This window comes from Dermacentor variabilis, chromosome 2 (assembly GCF_050947875.1).
Source record: "Dermacentor variabilis isolate Ectoservices chromosome 2, ASM5094787v1, whole genome shotgun sequence".
In the NCBI taxonomy this organism is placed as follows: Eukaryota; Metazoa; Arthropoda; class Arachnida; order Ixodida; family Ixodidae; genus Dermacentor; species Dermacentor variabilis.
In genome coordinates, this window is record NC_134569.1 from 71,814,072 (window position 1) to 71,826,231 (window position 12,160).

The 12,160-nt window shown below is 46.5% G+C and overlaps 1 protein-coding gene across 8 annotated transcripts in view; it reads left to right on the forward strand.

The window, feature by feature from the left end:
- The first annotated feature begins 4,323 nt into the window (after nt 1-4,323).
- Nucleotides 4,324-12,160, forward strand: part of LOC142572080 (CREB-regulated transcription coactivator 1-like) — a 132,254-nt gene continuing 124,417 nt past the window's right edge. For 3 of the 8 annotated variants that reach the window (XM_075680903.1, XM_075680905.1, XM_075680909.1), the window contains exon 1: nt 4,327-4,531. In XM_075680903.1, the coding sequence (XP_075537018.1) occupies nt 4,421-4,531 (111 nt within the window). In that variant the 5' untranslated portion in view covers nt 4,327-4,420. Of the gene's footprint in view, nt 4,532-12,160 lie in introns of all 8 variants that reach the window. The other 5 variants (XM_075680910.1, XM_075680911.1, XM_075680908.1 and 2 more) reach the window with 4 other exon arrangements.

The following is a 12,160-nucleotide window of genomic DNA, read 5'->3' on the forward strand; positions in this document are numbered from 1 at the left end:
ACAAGATCAGCGTTCTTATTTACATTAAGGGACAAGCGGATGCTGCCCAGCCGTGCTTCTAACTCGCATAAGTATCCCTGTACTCACTCGTATAGTGACTGAATATCACTTGCCAAAAAAAAAAGAAGTGCTATATAATCAGCGTAAACGTACGTGCTTGCATTATGATGGCAAGAAGGAATGGAGCTGAGCAAGATATTAAACAACAGCGGGGATAAAACTGCGCCTTCCGGAACCTCAGTTGTTTGTCTGAATTTTCCCGGTGAAATTCAACTTTGTGCACAGTAAAAATCCCTGCCCTGTAAGAACTCAGCGGTCCACGTTGCAAAGTATTCGGGTAATCGAATTTCCTACATCCTGGCTTTTAAAATGGGGTATTCCGCATTATCGTATGCTCTAGAAACGTCTAATGTAGCTAGAGCCGCACATTGTTTGTGGTAACGTTCCAACTGAATTCGGCTCTCTAGCTCGACGTGAGCGTACCAGATTGACATCCCTGACCTAAATCCAATTTGGCATGGGCTCAACAATTCTCTTGTGGTCACAAATTAATTCGTATACGTGCACGTAATAATGTTTCTATTAACTTTACAAAATTTGATGTTAGAGAAATAGGCCGAATATTGTCTAGTACATACCATTTTTCTTTGATCTTTAAGCAGTGGAATCCGCTTCGCGATTCCCCACGCAGGAGGGATCCATTCATATTGCATAGAATAATTTACGGCATGTAGCAAAACGTTAGCAGCGACGTCAAACAAAATTTTAAGAATCTTGGTAGTGAGTCCATCGGGACCTGGGGCTGCAGCTGGTAAACATGAAACAAGTAGGACAATTCTGACAAGAAAATGTCTTCTAAACCTTCTATTGTGCCCTATCTCTGAGGAGAGATGTGAAGACAGGTCGCGAATCGGGTCTCCAGATCTCTCGTAATAAGATCTAGAGAGCCAGCTTTTTCACATGTAGTTAAAGCTACGAACTCCAGGGTATAGGGGCACGGAATCATATTTTGGGATATTAAAGACTGAAACAATGCACTTTTATTATTTGACTTTGAAATCCAAAATGACAGACATTGTAATAATTTTTTGCCTTAGATACCGCTATTTTAAATGTTCTAGTAATAAAGTTATAGTTGTTCCAGATTCTAGGAGACTGGTTATGCATGAGTTATTTTGACGCGGCTTTCCGTCGCTTGTAGTCCCGCGAGCAATCGTCATTCCACCAATTTTTAGAGGTAGAGCCTTTGCTTGCCTTTAACGCAACCAGTGGTATGAAGGTTATAAACAGGGATAATGTGCCTCAGAAAGGCTGGCCAACGTTTCGATAGGAGGACCTATCTTCGTCAAAGGTGGCCTCGTCATCCTCGGCATGTTAGTTTTAAAGGGTTAGTGCAGTGACGTCACGTGCGGTTGTTGTCGATGGCGGCTGGTTGTAAAGGGAAAGAAATCAAAGAGAATGAGCGCTGTCACTTGACGTCTGTAAGCGTGGTTCCCAAGACGAAAGGACAAGAGCGGGAGAGTGGGGAGGTGGGGAGAAAAGAAAGAAAAGGAGAAAGAAAGAAACGGGGGGACACCAAGAGGGAAAAAAAGAACAACAAGAAAAAGAAAAAAAAAAGGGCGTGGGAGGGTGTTGAGGAAGCGAGAGGTAGGGAGCAATCAGGTGCGTGAAAAGGAACTCTTCTGTACAAGGTTTCTACCTGTGGTTGCATGCCACTGGCAACTGCATGTACTTCACTTGGTTACGTCCCATGATTTTGTACTTTGGGATTCTGATCTTTTGTGCGACATGTCCAAGACTGAGCAAATACCATCGGCTTTGGCTGAATAACTTTCAATTGACTTGAAAGTGGTCTGCAAGCATTTTTTAAAATCTATGGTAATCCACAAAAGAATGGATTCGAGCCTCCACGGTAGACTGCAGACTTATCACTCCAAGCACAACAGGGGCATGGTCGCTGTTTGTCCCAACATCCACCATTTCCCATGAGGATATCGAAAGACCTGGACCAGAAAATGTAAGATCCAGCACAGATCTAAACTGTCCGCGAAAAAATGTAACCGAACCGGAATTCTGACATAAAAATTATTCATTGTTGCTCCGTCCGATAGATGCTTTTCCACACTAGTCTGATCTGGATCACCACATGATACATGATGTGAGTTAACGCCTCCATCCTATACAGTTTATTTACCGCAGTTTACCAGAACTGAGCCTGGTGGGCGTGTATCCTGCACACCCGAAGGAAAGTATATCTTAACCAACCAGAAAGGCCTATTGCTAGAGAGATAATTTCTACCGCTAGCATTTCACATTCTGGAGACATCAGCTGCAATTACATATTTGCCCTACCTCAATACTTGCTTGAGAACAGAATTAACGAGCCCCCACCTTTACACAGGTGATCTAGGCGAACCCAACCTACAATTACGCAAACAAAAGAATATTTTTTTCAAAACATAAGCAAGTTTCTTGCAGTGAAATAACAACTAGACAAAGCTAGAAAGAACCCTGTACCCTGTACTTGGTTGCCCAGTTTGCTAACCTCTTCCTCAATTCCGTGTCCATGCTTGTAGTACCGGCGCTTTCAGTAGTGGCCCTTGCACACAGGACATGACAGTAGTCTGGTTGAGACCAGTGACTTGCCTTAGCGACGAGCATTATGCCGCATGGCTATATAGAGTGTTAGCATATGTCCTCGTAAATGGGATTGAAATATATTCTGAACTATTGGGGGTATATGCACTGATGTCTACGATGTCACCATATTGTCGTACAGCCAGCACGGTTACAGGCTACGCGTTATCTAAATCCGCTTATTGTTTATTTGAGTGCCTGCCAACAACTCCAGCAGCACGGTGGAAGCTGCGAATTGGACTACGAAATGGCGTACGTGACATCATATGAATACTTCCCATGCGGAATGCTAACTTAGCCTCGGCGAGTTCATTTCCATCAGCAATAAGTGTCCGGTGCTCATTTAGCAAGGCGGGCTCGTAATGTACGGCCACTTCGTGAGCAAGCAAGCTACGGGGTTCGCGTCTAAACACTGAGGCAATAATCTGCATTTATTGGAAATTAAAGCTGGTGATTACTCAAACCCTACAATCCACTTAAGATTAAGTTTGGTAACATCTCTTTGACGATATTCGTACCGAAAGTCGTGGCAAAATGCTGTTTGGCGTTCTACGTACCATATTCTCAGGTAGAGGGAGAGAGAAGTCAACATAAAACAGTTTACACACATTCACATGCACTTGTGCGTCTATCGTGCGTCATCCACGGAACACTGTATTGTCGAATTCGCAATCTTGCCAGCTTTGATTGGCCCAGAGGCTCGCTGCTGCCTCTCTGATCGGCCAAAAGCGCCACCATCACAAACTTGACAAGATGCCAGAATTTGACAATGTCCAAAATAGCTTCCCACAATCGTATATATCAGTAGCTGATATCAAAAGCTGCGCAAGAATCGTCATTAGCATCGCTGATTATAAAGTTTCACTAAATAAATAAATATATATTTTTTAGTAGCAGCATTAGCGTCACGTTTATAAATCGTAGAATTGACCCAGTCGGTGCTCGGAATACGTGCTGTACACACATCAGCGCCAGTTTCAGGATGTTCGTGCCACTAAATCGGCCAAGGAAATTTATCCTCCATCGAAATAAATAATGAATAAGCTTAACATCGGGATTACACGTAGCTTTGTCCTAGGCTGCTCAAGGAACGATCGATAAGAACATAACTGCAGGAACCGAGGTGCTCGAAGTTGCTCCGGAAAAAGAACTCCATTTTCAGGGTAACCTATTTGCAAGTGTTATGTCCTTTTTCCATATTTCCAAAGCGCATGATTTTCTCACTTCATGTGATGCGCGGTGAGTTTCTTAACGAGCGACCCTTATTCTTTGGCACGAACATTATTAAGCGAGTTCACCGTCGCAAGTGTATGGCTGCGTTCAACAAATACAATGCGGAACGAAGCGGAATGTGTTCACCTCTGTATCATTGCCCCGTCCCGATTTGTCACCGTTTGAAAACATGTGGGAGAGAAAATGTATCGGGGGTGGAGAGGGAGGAGACAGAAACAGCTGTTGAGCTGCCAAAAATTGCATGCTTGCGCGGCATGCCCTGGCTGAACAGCACATGCACTGCAAACGCGCTCGCAACAAAAAAACAAGAAAAAAAAGCACGCTAGCGATTGCAGCGCCAACATTTTTTTGGTGTGCAAAATGAAAACTAGTGGCAAAACTTGGGCCTATTCACTGAAACTTTCAGCAGCCACCATCATCGCGCACACTCTTTGCTGCTATTGCATTTTTTTCGCGCTCGCTGCGCACCAGCGCGGCCAATGGACGCATTACCTATCGTCGTTGTGGACGGGGTCGAGGGTATCGCGTAGTAGCGAGGCGCTTTTCTATCATGGCGAATCCGAGGAAATTCAGCGAGAAGATCGCTTTGCACAACCAGAAACAAGCTGAAGAAACGGCGGCGTTCGAGCAGATCATGCGGGAAGTGATGGGGGCAACCCGAGTAAGTGTCCGTTGTCATTCAATGCTGTGCAGTGCGGCGTCTCTGCGGCGCGCCACAACAAAACGGTCGCTGGAGCCTCACGGTGCGACCACGAAGAAAACATCGCGGACGGACGACCGTTTTCTTTTGCCTTGGACATCGATCAGCGCCCCTGTGTATTGTAGTTGGTGCATCCACGCGTTTGGAGCGTTCCGCAGTGCCCTGGCGCGCTTATGTGAAACCGTTTACCGGACTTGATCGTTCCTATGATACGCGTCTGATCGCAGGCGCTCTGCTGTCGCTGAAATGTATTGCTTACGAACCAGTTGGATCGCGCGCTGACGTTTCAACGCTCGTGTGCCGCACGGACCAACATCCCGGCCGCTCGCATTACACCAAACGAAGCGGCGGTACGCTAAATTCGAGCGAGACGCTCCGAGGTGTCTGCGCGGCTGGCCCCCTTACAAAAACAGATCAATAGATACCCAGCAGCACACCACTTTTTCCAACGATTGCGTTGCGGGGAGAAAGGGGGGAAGCGGCCTCGGTAAACTCCGTACGCGCGCTTTGTTTTCGCCTCCTGTGGTGCTTGCGAGTCCGTACAAAACGCGATGTTCGTCCGTGTACGGCTGTCCTGGACGAGCTTTCCGCGTGTATCGTTGACAGCCGCCCGTGATAACAGCTGCGCGCGATGACCCGTCTTATCCCCGTGTGCGCCGCGAGCCTCTCTCTAGCGAGCAGCACCTACCCAACGTTTGGCACAGGCCGGAATTTATGAGCACTCAGTACGTGCATGCTACCGTGATTGCGCTACGTAGTACTCTCTCGGACGCGGCATCTTATTCGCAGCGACCGCTGCCAGGCATCAACCGTTGTCGTGACTCTGGGCTGGTTACGTAACACTGAGCTCGAGCGGCATCGCTGCCGCATGTATTGTTTTGGAGGGAAACGCAATCGCGGACCCCGCTGCATTTCGTGCCTCGTGCGAAGCGTGCCGTATCGGAAATGCGAGTACCGCCGGCCGCCGCTGTCTGTTTAATCACATGACGCACGCGCGCCTCAAACCACAAATCCCGTGGTTGCGGCGGCCGGCCATTCAACGAAATCTTGGAGGCGAGCCACTCGTCTGATCGGGAATTCCGTGAACGCTGGTTATTCGCAGCGCTCCGTTGCGCGTATCAGCTGCGCAGACGCCGATGTATTGTAACTGTTGTTTCTGATGTTCGTGCGGCGCGTATGCTGTAGACAGAACGGTGATTGCTGCCATAAATGCTAGCGCAGTCGCTGTTAACTGTGATAGCCCATTTTGACAGCTGTGATACAAACTGGAACTGAGACAGTAGCACTGCTCGCAGTTTGATTCACAAGAGCCCGCTACCTTTGCATGTCTCACAGCGTGCGCGGTGCTTTGCGCGTTTCCTTTGTGAGCCTCACTTTACTTGATCGCTTTACCTTGATCAGATTGTTTGACAGACCGAGCCAACATAACGCGCGGCAAAAAAAAAAAAAAGATTGTTTGACAGCCCGAGCTAACATAACTCTCAGCAAAAGAAAGATGGCGGTTACATTGGACTCAAAGAAACCAGCCTAAGTTATGCACAGGTGTTTTTGAGGCTGCTCACAATAAAATATTGGGGGTGACAGGGCAGCAGCTGCCGTATGTGAGTAGTTGCAGTTCAGCTTGTGCCTCCTCCTTCTTCCCTTCTGAATTTCTTGTCAAATTATATGAAGGTATCTGCAGCGTACTTGAGGGATGTTATTTTGCCCTTTTATAACTGCCATTATACATGTTTACTTTCACGAAAAAAACAAACAAGAAAACATACTCTGTTTTTATTCATGTCCAAACATTTCTCCAAGCAGTTCGCTTTATTATGGTGGAATGCTTCTACATTCTGGGGAGATTCTGTGGAGACCTTGACCTTAATTGTTGATCATACTTTTTGTTGGCATTTCATTTCCCCCATATGAGCAACATATTTAATTTCATTTACTTCCACTGACATGATTTTCAAGTAATTATGCTATACTACTTGCCATAATCTATGGCAGCTTTTGGTATTCCTATGCCATATTCATCAACATTGTTGTTCTTTGCAAGCTGTGTTGCAGCATTGTATTATATTGCAGATTGATGTTTTGTGATGCTTATAATGATCAGCACGGCTCATACGTATGATAGTTAGTACTGCCTCCCCCCAAAAGAAGAGAAGGAAGGCAAGGCAGCACAACATAGACATGAGTATATCTGGAGACAATGCAGCTCTATGATATTTAAATTTGAGGCAGCAAGAGAGACAAAATAACACTGAAAGCATGGTTTTCCATGACACTGCCTTTGCGTACATTCATTTGTATTGTTTCTGGGCCTAGACAATACTGTCTGAAGGCCACTGAAGTTCATAGTAAAGTTTTAGCTCATTGAGGAAGTAATTGTGTTGACGAGATCACTTGGGCCCCTGTTTCTGGTACTTCGCTTTATTTTGCTCACTCCAAATTGTTCTGCTGGTGTTGACAGGGCATTGAACACGTTTTAGCTGCAGTGTGGTGCAACAAAGTTAAGTTGTACTGGGTGCTTTTATTTTTTCTTCAAAATTAATGTTTGGATCTGTAACCAGTTGCCTGCATCTGGTTGAAATTTCAAATGTCACTCGCAAAGCTGCTTAAAACGTGTATATGGTATTTACATATGGCTGTGTGGGATAAAAAACTTCAGTTTATAATGGAGGATTTAAGTTGTAAAGTACAGCATCTGCTAGTGAGTGGACTCCGTATGTCTGTTATTTCAATTCCAGTGTGCTGGAATGACGAGGCCTTTAGCAAGCTGCAGCTTGCAAAAATGGCTGTAGAACACAAAGATACAGACTTACTTTATTTATCATTTCTTTGTAGATGTGATCGGGACATGCTAACATCCTTTTGATAGAGGTTTAGTTTGCATAGAGGTAGGAAAGTGTAATTGCTGTTTTCTTTTTTCTTTCACAATGCACTTATGTCCATGTAAATAAAGAAAAAGGAATGTTGCAGAGCTACAGTGGGGATCTCCTCATCTAAGTCTAAAGGTCAAGGGTGAGCAGACTGCGAAGCAGAGAAGCGAGGCTGCATGCACATATGGTTCACTTGTAGTGAGTCAGATGATATATTAAATTTCTGGGGCTTATATACAAGTGCTTGAAGATACAATATTTCAAAGGTTTATACGAGCAGCTTGTTTGTGAAAGCCAGCACATTTTGCATGTTTTGGATGAACATTATTAATTTGATACTATAACAGGAAAACCTTCCTGATAGCAAACCATTTGGGTCTATGCTGAATGCTTAATAAATGAGAGCTTTGTGACAAGTGCAGCTGCTCCACCGCCTTACTTCCACATGCAGTGTAGCTCCTAATTGAATTGCCAGCTAACATTAGAACTTAATTTCTAGGCCACTGGAGCGTGTTCTTTGGCTGCTGGTGTCGCATATCTTGGTTTTGCATCGATGATGTTCCAAGGGTAATAATCTGAGAGGGTCTGTGTTTTCTGTATAATAGAATGTCACAGTATGTGAAGCAGGGGGCGCATCTGAGACATAGTCGGTCGCAGACTAAAAAGAATGCATTGACAAATGCAGCCGAAAGGTGATTTGTGTGTGGGCTTTAATTCTCCTGCTTGTGCACACATCCTCTTTGAGCATCAGGGTGGCACAAACCTCCCTTGCTTGATTGATTGAAAACATCTTTATTTGCTGAATATTCCTTGAACTCGTGGGTGGGTTGCCTAGTCCGGTAGTCCGCTGGTTATTGCTGCTGCGCTGGCCCTCCCCACCAGCCAGTGCTGACGGTCAGGATCATCCCTGAGCAGAATAGCCTCCCACTGCTTTTCTGAGGGATTTGGAATGGGGTCAACTATGGGATTAAATTGGCATGCCCACACCATGTGGTAGAGGTTAGCTACCTCTTCACAGTGTTTTCATCGAGGCGCAGTTCACGATTGATCCTGAGGGCGTTGAGACCACAATAGTCATCACTCAATTTTAGGTTGCTTTACTCACTCATCACTCATCACTAAATTTTAGGGTGTTAGGTTGCTCGTCCCATTTCTTCTGCAGGCCTTCCCCTATTGCTTTTCTCCTTTCGATGTTATATGCGGGATGCATGTTCCGCGGAATGGGGTACATGTTGATGCTTCTCGTCACATCACGTGGTACCTCTTCCCTTTGGTCTATCGTATAGGGCAGATTAATATGGATCTTTTCCAGCAGGTCTCTACCTGGTTTTGTGAGTGCGAGCCTATTGAGTTGTGAGAGGCATTGTGCTTCCCACATCTCTGTGAGGGTATTATGTACTCCTAGAGCCATGAGCTTTGCCATTAGCGTGGAGTTTGGTAGCCCCACTGCCGTCTTGTAGGCTTTCCTGATCAGTGTCTCCAACTTTTCAATTTCCGACCTGGAGAGGTTAAGGAATGCCGTCTCGTACATTATCCAAGAGATCACGAAAGCTTGCACTAAGCGGATAGTGTCCCTTTCCTTCATGCCATGGTGCTTATTTCTGATACAATGTATCATCCGGAGGATTTGCTCGATGGATGTTGTAAGCTTCTTCATAGTGGTGGTGTTCTGTCGCCCCTGCGGAATATACAGCCCTAGGATCTTGATCTCCGTGGGTTTCGGTACTGAGTGGTTGTCTATATACACCGTGATGTTCTGCGCCAGGAGTGTCCTCGGGTTCTTCAGGATGAGCAACTCGGACTTTTCTGGTGTACACTGGAGGCCTCTCTCCCTGGCGTACCAGTCCACCGTGTCCGCTGCTGCTTGAAGACGCTCCTTGATCTTACTGTCACTGCCCGAGTTGCACCATACAGTGATATCATCTGCATACAATGTGTGTTTGATACCCGGGATTTCGGAGAGAAGGCCTGGGAGATCTTTCATAGCCAAATTGAACAAAAGAGGTGACAGTACCACCCCTTGCGGAGTTCCTCTCGGGCCTAGAGTGATGGGATCTGATTTTAATCCACCGAAGTTTATAGTGGCTTGCCTTGCTGATAAGAAGATTTTTGATATAGTTGTAGGTTTGGACGCCACAGTTGGTGTCGGCGATGCTTGGCAGAATATTTTTATGCAAAACGTTATCAAACGCCCCTTTCAAATCAAGTGCCAGGATGGCCCTTGCCTGTGACTTTGGGGGGTGTCTCAACTAGATCTTTGTACAGGTACAAAAGGGCGTCCTGCGTCGATAGGGGAGGGTGAAAGCCGAATTGAGTGTTAGTTTAGGAGGTGGTTCTCATCTAAGTATCTACTGAGTCTTGTGTTGTTGACCCTCTCTATGAGCTTCCCCAAACACGAGGTCAGCGATATCGGTCTTAGATTATCCAGTTTTGAGGGGTTTGTTCGGCTTCGGAATGAACCAAACCTCGGCCGTTTTCCAGGATATTGGTAGAGTTCCTGTAGCCCAATGCTGCTCGTTAAAGCATTCCATCAGCGAGGTGATAGTGTCATCGCTGAGGTCAAATAAGAGCTTTGCTGTTATTTGACCTGGACCTGGAGCTGCATTTTTTCTCATGGCCACGATTTCCACTTTGATTTCTTCTTTCGTGAGTGGGATGTCCAGCTTGACATTTGACAGCCCAGAATACTCCGGTTGTCCCACGACTTGGGCCGTGCACAGATACCTGGTCTTGAGCTTTTTCATCAACTCTGTGTCTGTACCCGGGATAGTGTGTCTTCGTAAGCCTGTCTTTAGTGGCCGACTTGCTGCTGCTGGTGTCGATTAGAACACGCAGGAGCTTCCAAGTCTTTGACACACCTAGCTTTCCCTGAATACCATCGCAGAGCGTATTCCAGTTCTGTCTGGCCAAGGATATGGCGTAGGATTCTGCCTTTTTATTTATCTCCTCTATTTTTTTCTTGAGTTTGCGGTTAAGCTGTTGTCTTCGCCATCTTTTTGTCAATGAGCGTCTTGCTTCCCATAAATGTAGAAGGTGCGGATCGACCGCAAGGCAATCTTCTGTCATGCAGACCTCTTTCGTAAAGGCTTTCAAAGTTTGCACATCACCCTTAACCCATTCCTCTAGGTCTGTAATAGGGTTTGCAGTAGATGCCTGGGCCTGTCTTCACCTGTCCCAGTTCGTAATTCTTGATGAGAGAGTGCTTTATGCAACAGGCAGTATTCGATTAGCAATACTGACAAGATCTGTTGCTGAGCCCTGTTGCATAGCTCCTGTAGAGCTGGAGCCGTATAATGTAAAACTATTTCATTCGGACTTTATTTCAATTTCCTCATGTCAAATTTACATAACCACTAACGCAAGCATCATGTGGTGACTCGTACCTTTTCTGTAACAGCCCATTATATTATAGCGCCCCTGATGTTTTAACTTTCGGAGCTGTAAAGGCTACTGTCCCCCTTAGTTTGCAAGGTGTTGGAGCAGCAGAAACTCTGAAGGGGCCACTCCGTTAGGTGACCTGACGGCAGGTCTCGTCACATGCATAGTGGCTTTGAAACCTTTGATGGTGTTGCGTACTCCAGGGTAGCGTATCATACTGCTGCCGAGAAGTAGCGGCGCCTGCCTATCAAAGCTCGATCGACGTTACTTATTGGGCCGCGTGGCATTGTCGGCGGGCTGCAGGCATCCGGTAGACCATGGTGACAAGCAAGGGCGAGACGATTTCTAGTGCGAAACTTGCACGGTTTATTCAAAGGTAGATGAAAGAAAATGAGAAGAGCATGAAGTGATTAAAAGTAGATTTCGGAGCCCCTTAAATAGGCTCTCTACAATGGTGGGCGGGATCTTGCTTCCGTCGATGTCTCGTGACCGGCACAGAAAGAGGGCCACTCCTCCTCTGGTTATACCGAGCCTGCTGAAAGGAAGAAGTCGTCCCTCCTCCTGGAATTGTAGACGCCTGTCCGCCTCTTCTGCGCATTGCGGGTTTGTGGAAGTTCTCTTCTAGGTCCAATTCGAGGAAAGGGCCTCTCTAAACTCGCGCGTGCACACACACACACGCACACACACACACACACACACACACACACACACACACACACACACACACACACACACACACACACATACAAAAGAGGCCTGTACACGGCGGGGCTTCCAACAGACAGGTAGACGCTCAAAACGGTCATGGCGAATTAGGAAGTCACGCTTCATTTCGATGAGGCCTGGTGGAAGAAGGTCGGGTGAGAGAAAGTTCTTTGTGCACGAGGTGTGGGACGCTAACCATCGCAGGAGAAGTCACAACTCATTTCGACGAAGATGGTCGGATGAAATTCCTTTCGCCACATGGTGTCAGACGCCAACACTAACAGCATCTCCGGCGAGGGAGGAAGATTCCGATGTGTAGGGGCCAGCAGCCGCTGTACAAGAGATCGGCATTTCGATAGCAGAATACCCCTTAGAAGTGAGAAACCCTTAGTTCGTAGCAGGTAGATTCCTGGGAGTGGTCATCAGTCCTCCTGGCGCTCTTGTGACTTTTCTCCCTGGTCCGGTCCGGTGAAATTGGTCTTGCAAGCAGGGCTCGCAACTCTTCATCTCCTGTGTGGGCAAGCAATCACCCCAGAACAGTGCTGGACCCACAACCACAAAGCAGCGAGCACAAGGCCACCCTCCCCCAAGAAACACCCGGCTTTAAAAGAAAACCCGCTACACTTTTCCCATTCCTTAC